At 38.7% G+C, this 15,200-nt stretch overlaps 1 protein-coding gene across 4 annotated transcripts in view; it reads right to left on the minus strand.

Moving 5' to 3' along the window:
• The window catches only part of RBM27 (RNA binding motif protein 27), an 86,938-nt gene that overhangs the window by 53,719 nt on the left and 18,019 nt on the right, over nt 1-15,200 (minus strand). For all 4 annotated transcript variants that reach the window (XM_055285779.2, XM_055285780.2, XM_063642701.1 and 1 more), the window contains exons 3-7: nt 13,075-13,199; nt 7,544-7,635; nt 6,675-6,868; nt 5,656-5,916; nt 2,530-2,823 (exon numbers count right to left, since the gene is read on the minus strand). In XM_055285779.2, the coding sequence (XP_055141754.1) occupies nt 2,530-2,823; nt 5,656-5,916; nt 6,675-6,868; nt 7,544-7,635; nt 13,075-13,199 (966 nt within the window). The remainder of the gene's footprint in view (nt 1-2,529; nt 2,824-5,655; nt 5,917-6,674; nt 6,869-7,543; nt 7,636-13,074; nt 13,200-15,200) is intronic.

Raw genomic sequence — 15,200 nt, forward strand, 5'->3', positions numbered from 1 at the left:
GCAACATACTGTGAAAAGCATCAAAAGTAAAAATGGAGAAACGGAAAGATATGTGCTAACATAAATACAGTAAAATGCTAATTGTAGAACCTAGATGGTAAGTATACAAGTACAATTCCTTCAACTTTTCTATTGGTTTCAAACTTTTCACAGCAAAATGTCGGGAGAAATGGTATTCTTGAATTTAACTTTTAAATAGATATGTTCCCACGTTGAGATAATGTTCTTTATTTTAGAATTTCCATATATAAAACGATGTTGCTTTATCTGGGAAATAAAATCTCAGCTTGAGCTTCACAATTATACTGTTTATGTGATTATATTAAATATTCACATATGGGCTGGGCATGGTGGCTCATGCCTGTAATCTTAGAACTTTGGGAAACTGAGGCAAGCAAACTGCTTGAGCCCAGGAGTTCAAGACCAGCCTGGGCAACATGGTGAACCCTGTCTCTACAAGAAAGTCCAAAAAAGTTTAGCCAGGCATGGTGGCACCCGCCTGTAGTCCCAGCTACTCAGGAGACTGAGGTGGGAGGATCCCTTTAAGCCTGGGAGGCGGAGGTTGCAGTGAGTCGTGAGCCAAGATCTCCCCACTGCACTCCAGCCTAGGGCACAGAGTGAGATCTTGTCTCAAAAAGAAAAAAAAATCACAAATGCTAAGATAAAAAAACAAAACAAAACATGTTTCTATAGACCAAACATATGCATTAAATCCCTCCAAACATTTACCAACTTTAATAATAAAACATATTATTTAATCTTTTTGAGACAAAGTCTTGCTCTGTCACCCAGGCTGCAGTGCAGTGAGGCCATCACAGCTCACTGCACCCTCGACCTCCTGGGTTCAAGCAATCCTCCCACCCCAAGCTCCCAAGCAGCAGGGACTACATGCACTCCCCGACATGCCTGGCTAATTTTTGTATTTTTTGTAAAGGCGGGGTTTCGCCTTGTTGCCCAGGCTGGTCTCAAACTCATGAGCTCAAGTGATCTGCCAGCCTCAGCCTCCCAAAGTGTTGGAATTACAGGCGTGCACCACTATGCCGGGCCATGAAATGTATATTCTACAGAATACTTTATTACTGCAGGAAAGCTCAGGATCATGAGAAACCATTTTTACAATTTCTGTAATTATAATTCTATAATTGAGTCTGTAATTATTTCAAAATAAAATGTTAAAAAGAAATTCATTAAAACTAATGCTTAAACTGAACAGCAATATTTCTAAAAATAAAAATTTGCCATCTTTTATTTATTTATTTATTTTTGAGACAGGGTCTGGCTCTGTCACCCAGGCTAGAGTGGAGTGGTGCAATCTCCACCCAGGCTCAAGTCATCCTCCCACCTCAGCATCCCAAGTAGCTGGAACTACAGGTACACACCACCATGCCTGGCTAATTTTTCTATTTTTTCTAGAGATGGGGTTTCGCCATCTTGCCCAGGCTGGTCTCAAACTCCAGAGTTCAAGTGATCCACCCACCTCGGCCTCCCAAAGTGCTGGGATTACAGATATGAGCCACCATGCCCAGCCTAATTTGCCATCTTTTAATGTTAAATGTCTTCAAGCAGATAACGTTTTATATTTTTGCATACATGAAAACAATTCATTCCATAATTTTTTCAATTACGTTTTAAAAATTTAGTCTTACTTCTATTTCTACTATATTGGCAACTGTTAATAATGCTTTTTAAATGACCATTTTAAAACATTTCTTACTCCTAATTTTGGTGGATGTGATAATGGCATATAGATTTTTTTTTTTAAATAACAAAAACAAAAAGTCCTTATCAGAAAGGAGATCCATACTGAAGTACATACTGGTGAAGTGACATGACATTTAGAATTTACTCCAGCAAAAAACAAACCAACCCAAAAAAAGTGTATGGGAGAGAAGGGAAAATATGAGACAAAACAGCTGAATATTGATCATCATTGACGCTGGATGATGATACATGCAACACACATACTACTCTACTTCTAAAAATGTCCGTAATAAAAAAATTTTTTTTAATATTGTTTCGATATTCTTGAAGAGATTTTCCTTAAAGACTGGAAAATTTCATAAAACTCCTAACATGTTTTTTCTCTGACATCTTAAAAACTGGCTTTCTTGGCCAGGCATGGTGGCTCATGCCTGTAATCCTAGCACTTTGGGAGGACAAGGCAGGAGGGGCCAGGAGTTCAAGACCAACCTGGCCAACATAATGAGACCCTGTCTCTAAAGAAAAACTAAATAAAAATAAATAAATAAATAAATACTGGCTTTCTTAAGATGATAACTAGATTTGACTGCAGGTCAATATAGGTTAGGCCACTACACACAAAATTTACACTGTGGTAATACAAATAACACCATGCAATAATGGATGAAAAAAAGAAAAGAATAGCATCTTAATTATGGGAATATATTCCAAGTTATATTATTACTCTATTTCTCAAACACTTTAAACGAGCGTCAAGTTAGCTAAAAGGGATGAGGTTCTTCTAAACAGAACACTAGAGAAAGAAAAATTCAACGAACATATACTTACTTGGTATGGGAAGCACAACGGATGGTGGAGGTTGACCATGTCCTTGGGGAACAGGAAGTCTCATACTATGGCCAGGACCTGGACCTGGGCCTGGGCCTGGGCCTGGACCTGGGCCCGGGCCTGGGCCTGGACCTGGCATTGGAGGCATTAACATTCCAGGAGGTGGTGGAGGAGGAAGCCCAGGAGGAGGGGGTGGGAAAGGAATCATACTTGGCAGAGCAACTTCATCAACAACTAGGGGATCATTTCCATGATCAAACTGACAAAGGTCACCAAGTACACAAAATCCTCTTTCTGTGGAATAAAGAATAAAAAAAGAATCTTATTATCATCTACTTAGAGTTCAGAAAACAACAAAACATGTCCCTGAAAAACCCACAATCTCATTTACAATGTGGTTTTCTCCAAGGAATCCAAAGTCTCAGTGTTACTCTGTTAAGCATCACATATCCCCAAGGTAGAGGCAGATGTACTCTCTATTTTTTATACTATGATACTATGACTTGCTGAGACAGCGAATAAAAGAGTCAAGAACAGGTTACCAACTACCATTATACTAAACCATTTGCAATTAAGTTTTCATAACAAAAACTCAGATATTTTAAGCAAGTATCAATTTAGCAAAGGCGTGGGCTAGGGGAGAATAAGGGCATTGACCTAGATTATTTACTCTCAATCTATTCTCATTACATTATTCTAAAGCAACCATTATTGCTATATCTGGAAGTTGAAACTTTCAAATATTCAAGTGGACATTATGTACCAGGTTATTATTTGTAGCACTGTTCAAAGTAGAAAAATAATAGAAACATCCCAAACATACATCAATAAGGAATAAGTTAAACACATGTTTGTACATAAAGAATACTAAGAGCAGGGCCGGGCGCAGTGGCTCATGCCTGTAATTTCAGCACTTTGGGAGGCCAAGGCAGGCAGATCACGAGGTCAAGAAACCGAGACCATCCTGACCAACGTGGTGAAACCCCGTCTCTACTAAAGATACAAAAATTAGCTGGGCGTGGTGGCACGCGCTTGTAGTCCCAGCTACTCAGGAAGCTGAAGCAGGAGAATCACTTGAACCCAGGAGGCGGAGGTTGCAGTGAGCTGAGATCATGGCACTGCACTCCTGCCTGGTGACAGAGCGAGACTCCATCTCAAAAAAAAGAGAAAAAAAAGAATACTAAGAAGCCTAAATAAATACTGAGGAAGCTCTCTATGTTTTAACATAGGATGAATGCCAGGAAATACTGCTAACTGAAAAAACATTATGCAGAAGTATGAGTAGCATACTGGTATTTATGTTAAAAATGTGGGGAAAATAGGTGTATTTACTTATGTACATATGCACAGACTATGTTTGGAAAGATAAACAACAAACTGATAACATTACGTTGGCCTTGGGAAGGAGTATTCTATGGCTGAGAGATTAGGGCAAGAATGAGGTAATTCTTTAATTACAATTTGACTCTATTCCCTACTTTAAAATAAGTAAAGTGTAAAAACATATGCATTCTATATTTATAGAAAAAAATTATGATGTCTGTGACTTGCTTGAAATAATACAGGCCACAGAAGTGAGTGGGAGCATACATTAAAACAACATTCCCCATGAGTTGGTGCCTATTTAAATGATGTAACGGATACACTGAGGTTAAGCATATCATTTTGTCAGCTTTTATGAATATATAAATAGTTCCATAATAAAAATTTAAAAGAAATACACACATACTGATTCATTCATTCAAATGGAAAGTCAGCAAATCAAACTTGTAAGTAACTTCTACAAATTCCCAGCAGCAAACACTACTCAAGAAAAATGACCAATTCCTGGCTGGGCATGGTGGCTCACACCTGTAATCCCAGCACTTTGGGAGGCTGAGGCAGGTGGATCACCTGAGGTCAGGAGTTCCAGACAAGCCTGACCAACATGGTGAAACCCCACCCCTACTAATACAAAAATTAGCCGGGCATGGTGGCTCACGCCTGTAATCCCAGCTACCTGGGAGGCTGAGGCAGGAAAATTGCTTGAACTTGGGAGGCAGAGGCTGCAGTGAGCCGAGATTGTGCCATTGCACACTAGCCTGGTGGACAGAGCAAGTCCGTCTCCAAAAATAAATAAATAAATAAATATTCTTTTAAAAAATTACAATTACTAGTGCCTACGAAATTTTACGGTATACTATGGCATACAGTGTTTGAAATAACAATGAGAACAAAAAAAAAATCTAAAAAAGGGTAAAATTTAAATATTCTCTTAATGAGAGCCAAACCATTAAATCAAACACTCCCCATTCATCCCTTTTAACAAAATTTGGGGCCAGGTGCGGTGGCTCACGCTTGTAATCCCAGCACTTTGGGAGGCCGAGGCGGGCGGATCACGAGGTCAGGAGATCGAGACCACGGTGAAACCCCGTCTCTACTAAAAGTACAAAAAAATTAGCCAGGCGTGGTGGCGGGCGCCTGTAGTCCCAGCTACTCGGAGAGGCTGAGGCAGGAGAATGGTGTGAACCCAGAAGGGGGAGCTTGCAGCGAGCCGAGATCGCGCCACTGCACTCCAGCCTGGGTGAGAGAGCAAGACTCCGTCTCAAAAAAAAAAAAAAAAAAAAAATTTGGACTACAGGTATGGTGCGGTGGCTCACACCTATAATCCCAGCACATTGGGAGGCCAAGGCGGGCAGATCACCTAAGGTCAGGAGTTCGAGACCAGCCTGCCCAAAATGGTGAAACCCTGTCTCTATTAAAAACACAAAAGTCAGCCAGGCATGGTGGCGCACGCCTGTGTGTGACTTGCTTGAAATAATACAAGCCATAGAAGTGAGTGGGAGTATAGATTAAACAACATTCCCTATGAGTTGGTGCCTACTTGGGAGGCTACTTGGGAGGCTGAGGCAAGAGAATCGCTTGAACCCAGGAGATGGAGGTTGCAGTGAGCCAAGATTGAGCCACTGCACTCCATCCTGGGCGACAGAGCGAGACTCTGTCTCAAAATAAGTAAGATAAAATAAAATGAAATAAAATAAAATAAAATAAAATAAACTGGACTATAACTAAAAGATATGCAGTATATGCAACATTTGCTCTGCTAGTACTTTTGGGCACAATATGAGAAAAGGTGGTGATTTTTACCATCATAATCTCTGCATCGCCTCTTTGGTGGTAGGTTTCGACCAAAAGAATTGGAAGAGCTATGATTGTTATAGTAATTAGACCAACTCTCGGTTGTGTTTTCAGAGTGGTGAGCAGGTGCGATCACAGTAACAGTGCTGGGAATAGACTGTGCCCCAGAGGAATACTGCTCAGAAGAGTTTGGAGGTGGTGCAGACACAGGCACATACGAACTCTCCAGGTCATTCCTTTCACTCTTAAACTTCGATCTTTCCCTGTGCTCTGTTTGGAGACAAAATTAAAAACAGAAAACAAAGAGATCAGATATTTCATGTCTTAAACTATGTTTATTTTCTCACATAGAAGAGAAAACATGAGAATGTTGAATTAAACTTATCTAGCCATCCATATTTCATACTGCTCTCTTTATTAATATATCCTAAAAGCAGAGACATCAACATGTGACATATCTTGGGCAAGAACTTGTGCAAAATCATCTTTTATATTATCAACATCAGTTACACTTAACTGAAAAAGAGTCAGCTTCTCCACAGATATTTAATAAGAAGGTTATCTAAGAACTGACTTCCAAACTTGTATCTCAGAAAATGAGTGGTTGGGATCCCAATAATCCACTTATTTTATCCATTTAATTTTATAAACAGCAAGCACCTTTACAGCAAATCAATTACTTTTAGAAAACCAAACAAACAAAAAAGAAAAGCAGGCAACCCTCTTCCTCACGTGATAGTTTTATTGATTAAAGGATATTTGTATCCATTGTACAAAATGAGTTAAGTCTAGACATGTACAATGATACACTTGAATAGCTCCTTTTTAATCAAACTCCCTTGACTCCATCCCCAGAATAGAGCCCTGTTTTCTAACAAAATGAATATTGAGTTTCTTGAGATAATTCCAGTTTTTACACTGCTCAGACATATTAAAGGTACATCTTTCTTTGAGAGAATTTCTTGCACCCTTGTGATAGAGACAGATAAACAACTACAGAGTTTTTAGGGGGACACTCATCTACTCACCAACATTCCTATTTGGATCCCGGTCTTTGCTGCGCCCCCTACTTCGACTTCTACTACGACTCAGGCCTCGGCTCTTACTCCGACTCTTACTCCTGCCTCTTCTCCAGTCATACTTCTCACGGTACAATTCATTCCGCTCATAGTACCGGTCATAGTCTCTCCATTTCCCGTCTTCTCTTTTTTTCTCACGTGTCCTATAATATACAGATATAAAAGCCATATGCAGACTATAGAAACCAAGTCTGCAAACAAATCTATAGTATAAATATTACTCTTGAGTCATCCAAATGCATATCTACGCTTTTTTAGAAAGTTGCAGAACTACCACATAATTCCTCTCATCAAATATATACAGAGAAAAAACATCCCTCCTGCAATTATACTGGGTGGGGAGAAATGAAAAAAAGAGGTGAATCCAAAGTATGGGGAGGGGTGGGCAGGGGAAAACAGAAAATTTGAAATAGAAAAGAAAAAAGGCTCAAAACAAAGTGTTCCTAAACAAAGACCAATTTTTGATGTTAGGTTAATGATTCAATATACAAGTTGTACTACTTGTCATAAAAAATGACTTGGATGATTTTAATACTGAGCACCCCTAACCAAATGGAACATTTCATTAATATTCTCTAAGGGGACTGCTCCCACCCCAGGGCTCTTGGGGAAAACACATAATAATGACTGTTTATAAAAGGAACAGAAAGTAAGACAAAGACAAAAAAAAAAGAATGAAAGGAAGAAAGGTAACATCTTTCTTTAATGAGTTTACAGAGAGAGGAGTTAGTATATATATTAAAAATCCCTTTAATGTCCTTGAAAGGCAACTAAAAAGTGAGTTATCAATGTCTTCCTAATTAAAGATAAACACGAACCTTCGTTCACTAGATTCTGAACGAGTCTTCTGGGGACTAGGATATTTCTTTTTTCTGCCATCTCGTTCTTCCTCTGCTGGCTCCTGAAATACCTATATGAAAATATTGATTAGAAGTAAGAGCAGGGCCAGGCACGGTGGCTCACACCTATAATCCCAACACTTTAGGAGGTCCAGGTGGGAAGACTGCTTGAGGCCAAGATATTGAGACCAGCCTGGGAAACACAGCGAGACTCCATTTCTACTAAAAATAATAAATAAAATAAGTTAGCGGGGCATGGTGGCATGCACCTGTATGTAGTCCCAGCTACTCAGGAGGCCGATATGGGAGGACTGCTTGAACCCAGAAGTTTGAAGCTGCATTAAGCCATCATCACACCACTGCACCACAGGCTGGGTGAGAGAGTGAGACCCTTCTCAAAAACAAACAAAAAAAGAAATAAGAATGGTCCCTCTTGGCCGGGCACACTGATTCACACCTATAATCCCAGCACTTTGGGTGGCCGGGGTGGGCAGATCACTTGAGGTCAGGAGTTCGAGACCAGCACGGCCAACATGGTGAAACGCTGTCTCTACTAAAAATACAAAAATTAGCCAGGCGTGGTGGCATGTGCCTGTAGTCCCAGCTACTCAGGAGGCTGAGGCAGGAGAATCGTTTGAACCCAGGAGGCAGAGGTTGCAGTGAGCTGAGATCACGCCACTGCACTCCAGCCTGGGTGACACGAGACTTTGTCTCAAAAAAAACAAAAGAATGGTCCCTCTATAAATTATGAAACATGTCCATCTACCTAGTAATATTTCTGGCGCAAGAGAGGGCACGAGTAAATACACTGAAAAAATAAAGTCAAATCATAGCCAAAAGAGTCAGGCAACAGCAGAAATAAAAAAGATGCTCAGATTACTTCAACAAGCAGTATATTAATTTTTTAATGTTAATTTAAAGTAGGGAATGGTAGTGTAGGAAAAGTATAAACAATTCATTCTTCAAATTAAAACAGCAAATCTCTTAAGTACCATATAGTAAAACGGTTATGTTTTCCTCATTGTGAAATATATATACATATATAATTCATTTGAGTAGCTCTTCAGATTTATTCCATAGGAAATGTTTAAGGAATAAATGGCTGAATTAATGAATGCTATAAAACTAAGTAATTCATGTAAACTACAGAAAAATGGTATTGGAACTAATAGAAATGTTAAGGCTTTCTCTTAAAGCCTAACCATCAAAATTGACCAGAAATACAAAGAGAACAGTAATTTTTATTTTTTTATTTTATTCTTTTGTTTTTTTGAGACCGAGTCTCACTCTGTCACCCACGTTGGAGTGCAGTGGCGCTATCTCGGCTCACTGCAACCTCTGCCTCCTGGAGAACCAGTGATTTTTATTATTGTCTTTGAACAAGTTTATCTCAAACCGAATATATAGTCTTTACTAGAGAAAGGTGAAATAAAGTCATTTGCAAGAGTTAAACAAATACCTACCTAATGGAGAAGCTCACTGACAAATACACAAATCAGGAAGTGAGTGAATGGACTTAGGAGACAATAATTTAATAAAATTCAGGCAACATAAAATGGCAGCCACAATATGGCAACCAGATGGCAGCAAAATCACTACACAGTCACTAGACTACATTTAAAAATCATTCTCTATCCTAATTCACAGGAAATACAGAGGATGTATTATTCCACTGGGATGCAGACAGCAAAATCCAGACAGTAAAAAAACTCTATAAGACAAATGATTGAATTTCTTCACAAAATAAAATTTAAGGAAAAAGATGAGGTAAAGAAAAGAGGAAATGAAGGCAGTGTGCTTCATAAATCATGGCACATGTCTACCAAGTTGTTTTTCCAGAAGCAGGATGAGTTGGTGCCAATGATCCAAATTCTCTTACCCTGGTGATCAATAGTCTAATTAGAAAACCACAAATGGAACCCAATGTAGCCAAAGACCAAGGAAGAAAGTTAAAATGGGTAATCCCTAGATTTGCTTCTCTATATCCTGTTCAGAGCAACTAAGCACAGAGCAGAAAAAGACAATTAGCCAAAGATGTGTGCCACCTCAAACTCCTTTCCTACTCTATTATCTAACAGAAATACTAAAAACAATTATGTTTATGCACTACTAAATGAACTATAATTTATTTCAGTAATTACGATTAAGTTATGTATAAAACTTAGAAAATGAGAAACGCCGGAAAGCTGTCAGTTGGGGTGGCTCTACACAGAAACTGGCATTATCCATTTCTCACAGTTCTCAAAATCGTATCTACAAAGATACAAAAAAGATAGTATAACAGTTTTGTTTTTTTTTTTAAACTGTTCTTTCAAAACTCAAGACAGGCTGGGTGCGGTGGCTCACACCTGTAATCCCAGCACTTTGGGAGGCTGAGGCAGGCGAATCACCTGAGGTCAGGTGTTCAAGACCAGCCTGGCCAACATGGTGAAACTCCATCTCTACTAAAAATACAAAAAAATTAGCCAGGAGTGGTGGTGGGCACCTGTAATCCCAGCTACTTGGGAGACTGAGGCAGGAGAATCGCTTGAATCCAGGAGGTAGAGGTGGCAGTGAGCCGAGACTACACCATTGCACTCCAGCCTGGGCAGTAAGAATGAAACTTCATCTCAAAAAATTAAATAAATAAACTCAAGATAATGCAAATTTTCTCTTATATTCAAATCAGCTGCCTCTCATACAGATACATCTAAACCACTGAAATTCAATGACTGTAAAAAACATGTCACAAAAAATTTTAACTTACAAAAAACATAATCTATACCATAGACCAAAAATTATATACTATAAAGTACCAAAGAAAAATGTCTATGAAAGTACTCAAGAAAGGTTTCTTCCAGCCCTGGCACAGTGGCTCATGCCTATAATCCCAGCACTTTGGGAGGCCGAGGCAAGCAGGTCACTTGAGGTCAAGAGTTTAAGACCAGCCTGGTCAACTTGGTGAAACCGTCTCTACTAAAAAAAAAAAAAAAAAAAAAAAAAAATTAGGCAAGCGTGGTGGCAGGGCCTATAATCCCAGCTACCCAGGAGGCTGAAGCAGAATAATCGCCTGAACCTGAAAGGTAGAGGTTGCAATGGGCCGAGATCGCGCCCCCGCACTCCTCCCTGAGTGACAGAATGAGACTCTGTCTAAAAAAACCCAGAAAGGTGGCCAGGCGCAGTGGCTCACCCTTGTAATCCCAGCACTTTAGGAGGCCGAGGTGGGTGGATCGCGAGGTCAGGAGTTCAAGACCAGCCTGGCCAATATGGTGAAACCCCGTCTCTACTAAAAATACAAAAATTAGCCAGGCATGGTGGCACATGCCTGTAATTCCAGCTACTTGGGAGGCTGAGGCAGGAGAATCGCTTGAACCCAGGAGGTGGAAGTTGCAGTGAGCTGAGATGGCACCACTGCACTCCAACCTGGGCGATGCAGCAGACTCCATCTCAAAAAAAAACAAACCAGAAAGGTAAAAAACAGAAAGGTTTCTTCCTATTTCCAGTACTTGAAGACACATCCAACAAGCCTCTCCAATTTTGAGAGAACCCGATGAGATAATTACAGGGCATGATATAAAAAGAAAAAACAGACAGCAGTCTCAGTTGATCTTCATAAATATAGCCACATTTTTTCTTTTAATGTTGGATCAGGTCAATCAGCCTAGCATTTAAAAATGAATCGGAAATGATAACTAAATGATATCTAATCCTTAGAATCAATCCTGAAAATGGAGAGGAAAAGAACATGCTATAAAAAAGAAACACCTGGGATTGGGTGCAGTGGCTCATGCCTGTACTCCCAGCACTTCAGGAGGCCAAGTCAGGAGGATCACTTAAGCTCAGGAGTTCAAGACCAGCCTGGGCAACATAGTGAAACCCTGTCTCTTAAACAACAACAAAAAACTTTTTTAAAAGGAAATAAAAAAGGACATTGCTTGATCAATTGATAAAACTGAATACAGATAATACATTAAAGTACTATATGGATGTTAAATTTACTAAACTTGATCACAGTATCATAGTTACCTAAGAGAATATTCCTTACTCGTAGGAAATACACACTGAAGTACTTTACTTAGGGGCAAAAAGACATGAAGTATGTGACTCACTACTCAAATGACTGAGAAAAAAATCATATGGATATTCAAAGAGAGCAGATGGGGCAAATTTTCAGTAAGTATATCTAGAACACCTATAACCCCAGAGCTTTGGGAGGCAGAGGTGGGAGTTCAAGACCAACCTGGGCAACATAAGGAGACTCCATCTCTACCGAAAAAAAAGTTTATCTAGATAGATGTCATATGGGTGTTTTGGGTATTATTCTTGTAATTTTTTTTTCTTTCTGAGGCAGTTTTGCTCTTGTTGCCCAGGCTGGAGTGCAACAGTACGATCTCGGCTCACTGCAACCTCCGCCGCCCGGGTTCAAGCAATTCTCCTGCCTCAGCCTCCCAAGTAACTGGGATTACAGACGCCTGCCACTACGCCCAACTAATATTTTGTATTTTTAGTAGAGGCAGGGTTCCCCATGTTGGCAAGGCTGATTTCAAACTTCTGACCTCAGGTGATCCGCCCACCTAGGCCTCCCAAAGTACTGGGATTACAGGCATGAACCACCATGCCCGGCCTCTTGTAATTTTTATTTAAGTTTAAAATTATTTCTAAATTAAAAATTCATTTTACCTTCAGAATAAATGTAATAAAGATAAATACTGGGAAATATTTCTGCATGATAACCAACATTTATGTGCCAGGCACTGGACTAGAAACTATACACACACACACACACACACACACATATATATACACACATACATATATACATACATACATAATCTCACTTAATCCTCAATGAGTACTACTCTGATCCTCATTTTACTGATATCAAAGTGAGACAGAGAAGTTAACTTGTAGAGCTGTTATTCTAACTCATGCAACCTGATTACAGAATCCACATTCTTCTATACTATATTGTCTGTACATAAAAGGAAGTACAAAGAACTCTGTAAAATTTCCTTCTTGGCTCAAACAATTAGGTTACCATCTATAACCATGTTTTCATACTTCAATATTATAAAAACATTTTTAAAATCCTCTTTCTAATGTTGACAGTGATGTTCACAATTACATTAACTATTTTTTAAAACTCTATATAATCAAAAAGTGCAACTGGTTTCTCCATATACATGAAAATGTGATACCTAATGATTTCTCTTGAGGATCTGTTAACAGTTCACTTTCAGTCAATCTCTCTACATTTAACCAAGTTTTCTTTTTCTAAAAGTCACTAGATAAGATTTCTCTGACTTCCTCAATATTGCTAAAATATTTCTTGGATCTCTAAACAAGCTATCTGAAACTTTTCAACTCTTCAGTCCAAGCCACTACGAAATCCTGATGAAGAATCTGTACCATGCCTAAAATCCAGAAACTTGAATCAATACACAATTACTTTTAAAAGGCTCAACTTCCGACTAAGGATACTGGTGACAGGATCTAAGAGGCCCCAAAGCAGGAGAAAAAATGTGCATTACCTCTTCTTTAATTTCTTCTTTTTCTTGGACTAGTGGTTTTGGCTCAGGTTTAACTGGTTCCAAAGGTGGAAGGTAGTTCTTAGTATAGAGACTTTCGAATAGTTTGTCCACAAAACCTGAAGTTTCTAAGGAGAAGAAATAACATTTACATATTGCGCAAACAAAAAACAAAAATTTGACAACACATTGTCAGCAAAGCTCAGGAAAACAGGATATCTTGTACTCTGCTAGTAGGACTAAAAATGAGTCCTACTTTATGAAAGAGAATCCCACTTCCAGGTTTTTAAATCCTTCTGACCTACTTGGAAAATGATATATATGTAACATTATTTGTTGCAGTATGTAATAGCAAAAGATCTGAAACAACTCAAATTTCCATGAATAAGAGACTAGTTAAATAAACTATGGGACATCTATACAACAGAGTACACGGTGGCTATATAAAGAAAGAATACTGATAATACCTGATCTCAAAGATATAACAGTATGTATTTATATGTGTTTCTATCTGCATAAAGAAACTGAAATAAAATAAAAACTGACAAAATTGTGTACTGTAGGTGGGAACGCAGTGGATGTAAAACAGGTAAGAGACTTTCATGGTATACCTTTATATTGTTGGATTAAAGGCACTGCCAACTCAAAAAACTTTACTGAAAATTTTTTTTAATCAGTTAAATATTTATTGATATGAAAATGATATGAAACTAACTTTTTGTGTTTTACTTAAAGGGTGCTCTGTTTGAAACTTCCTCAGACAACTGAATGGGAGAACCAGGTGAATTTACTAAAAGTATTAATGTCAAATATTTATACTGCTTTTTTTTGTTTGTTTTTGAGACAGAGTCTTGCTCTGTTGCCCAGGCTGGAGTGCAGTGGTGCGATCTCAGCTCACAGCAACCTCCGCCTCCTGGGTTCAAGTGATTCTCCTGCCTCGGCCTCCTGAGTAGGTGGGATTACAGGCATGTGCCACCACGCCTGGCTAATTTTTGTATTTTTAGTAGAGACGGGGTTTCACCATGTTGGCCAAGCTGGTCTTGAACACCTGACCTCAGGTGATCTGCCTGCCTCGGCCTCCCAAAGTGCTGGGATTACAGGCATGAGCAACCACATCCAGCCTATGTCTTATGAAAACCAAATCTAAGTAACTTTGATTGGTCCTACCCTAAGGAACAGCTAAAGAGCATATTAAAAGCACAACACAAATTCTGCTTACATTGCAATTATTACATCTTTTACATAAAAGCTATTTCTAAAATGTTATCTTTTCTACAGAAAAGCATCTCCTTATAAATTTCTTTACACTACTAATTTGTGTAGTAAGCATTTTTCCATGATTATAAAACTGTTAGCTCTCATTAACTATTACACATAAACTTAAGACAATAATCAGATCCTTCAAAAGCCTGTATAATCAGAATACTTTCACTTATAATTATTATTTAAAACAATTTATAACATGTTATTATCTTTTGTAATCTGAAAGATACATAGCTCAATTTTTAAAAGGCAAAGATAAACATCTACTATTAAACAACATTCTCTGGGAAACCAAAGAGTTTGGGAAAAATTAAAAATAAATAAAAATAAAAACAATATTCAAGGTACACTATTAAATTTTAAAAATATTACATATTATTATAAGAGTATGTTCACTTAATACTATTTTAAGATGCAATATAAACACAGACATAAGTCTACAGTTGCACTGTCCAATACAGTAGCCACTAGCCACATGTAGCTCTTTAAATTTGAGTTAAAATTAATTAAAATTAAATTTAAAAATCAATTTCTGGCCAGGCGCAGTGGCTCACGCCTGTAATCCCAGCACTTTGGGAGGCCGAGGCGGGTGGATCACTTGAGGCCAGGAGTTTGAGACCAGCCTGGCCAACATGGTGAAACCCTGTCTACTAAAAATACAAAAATTAGCCAGGTATGGTGGTGCATGCCTATAATTCCAGCTACTCGAGAGGCTGAGGTAGGAGAATTGCTTGAGCCCAGGAGGTAGAGGTTGTAGTGAGCTGAGATTGCACCATTGCACTCCAGCCTGGGCAACAAGAGTGAAACTCTGTCTCAAAAAAAAAAAAAAAATCAATTTCTCTGGCCTATTAACCAGATATCAAGTG

Source organism: Symphalangus syndactylus, chromosome 7 (genome assembly GCF_028878055.3).
Source record: "Symphalangus syndactylus isolate Jambi chromosome 7, NHGRI_mSymSyn1-v2.1_pri, whole genome shotgun sequence".
Lineage (NCBI taxonomy): Eukaryota > Metazoa > Chordata > Mammalia > Primates > Hylobatidae > Symphalangus > Symphalangus syndactylus.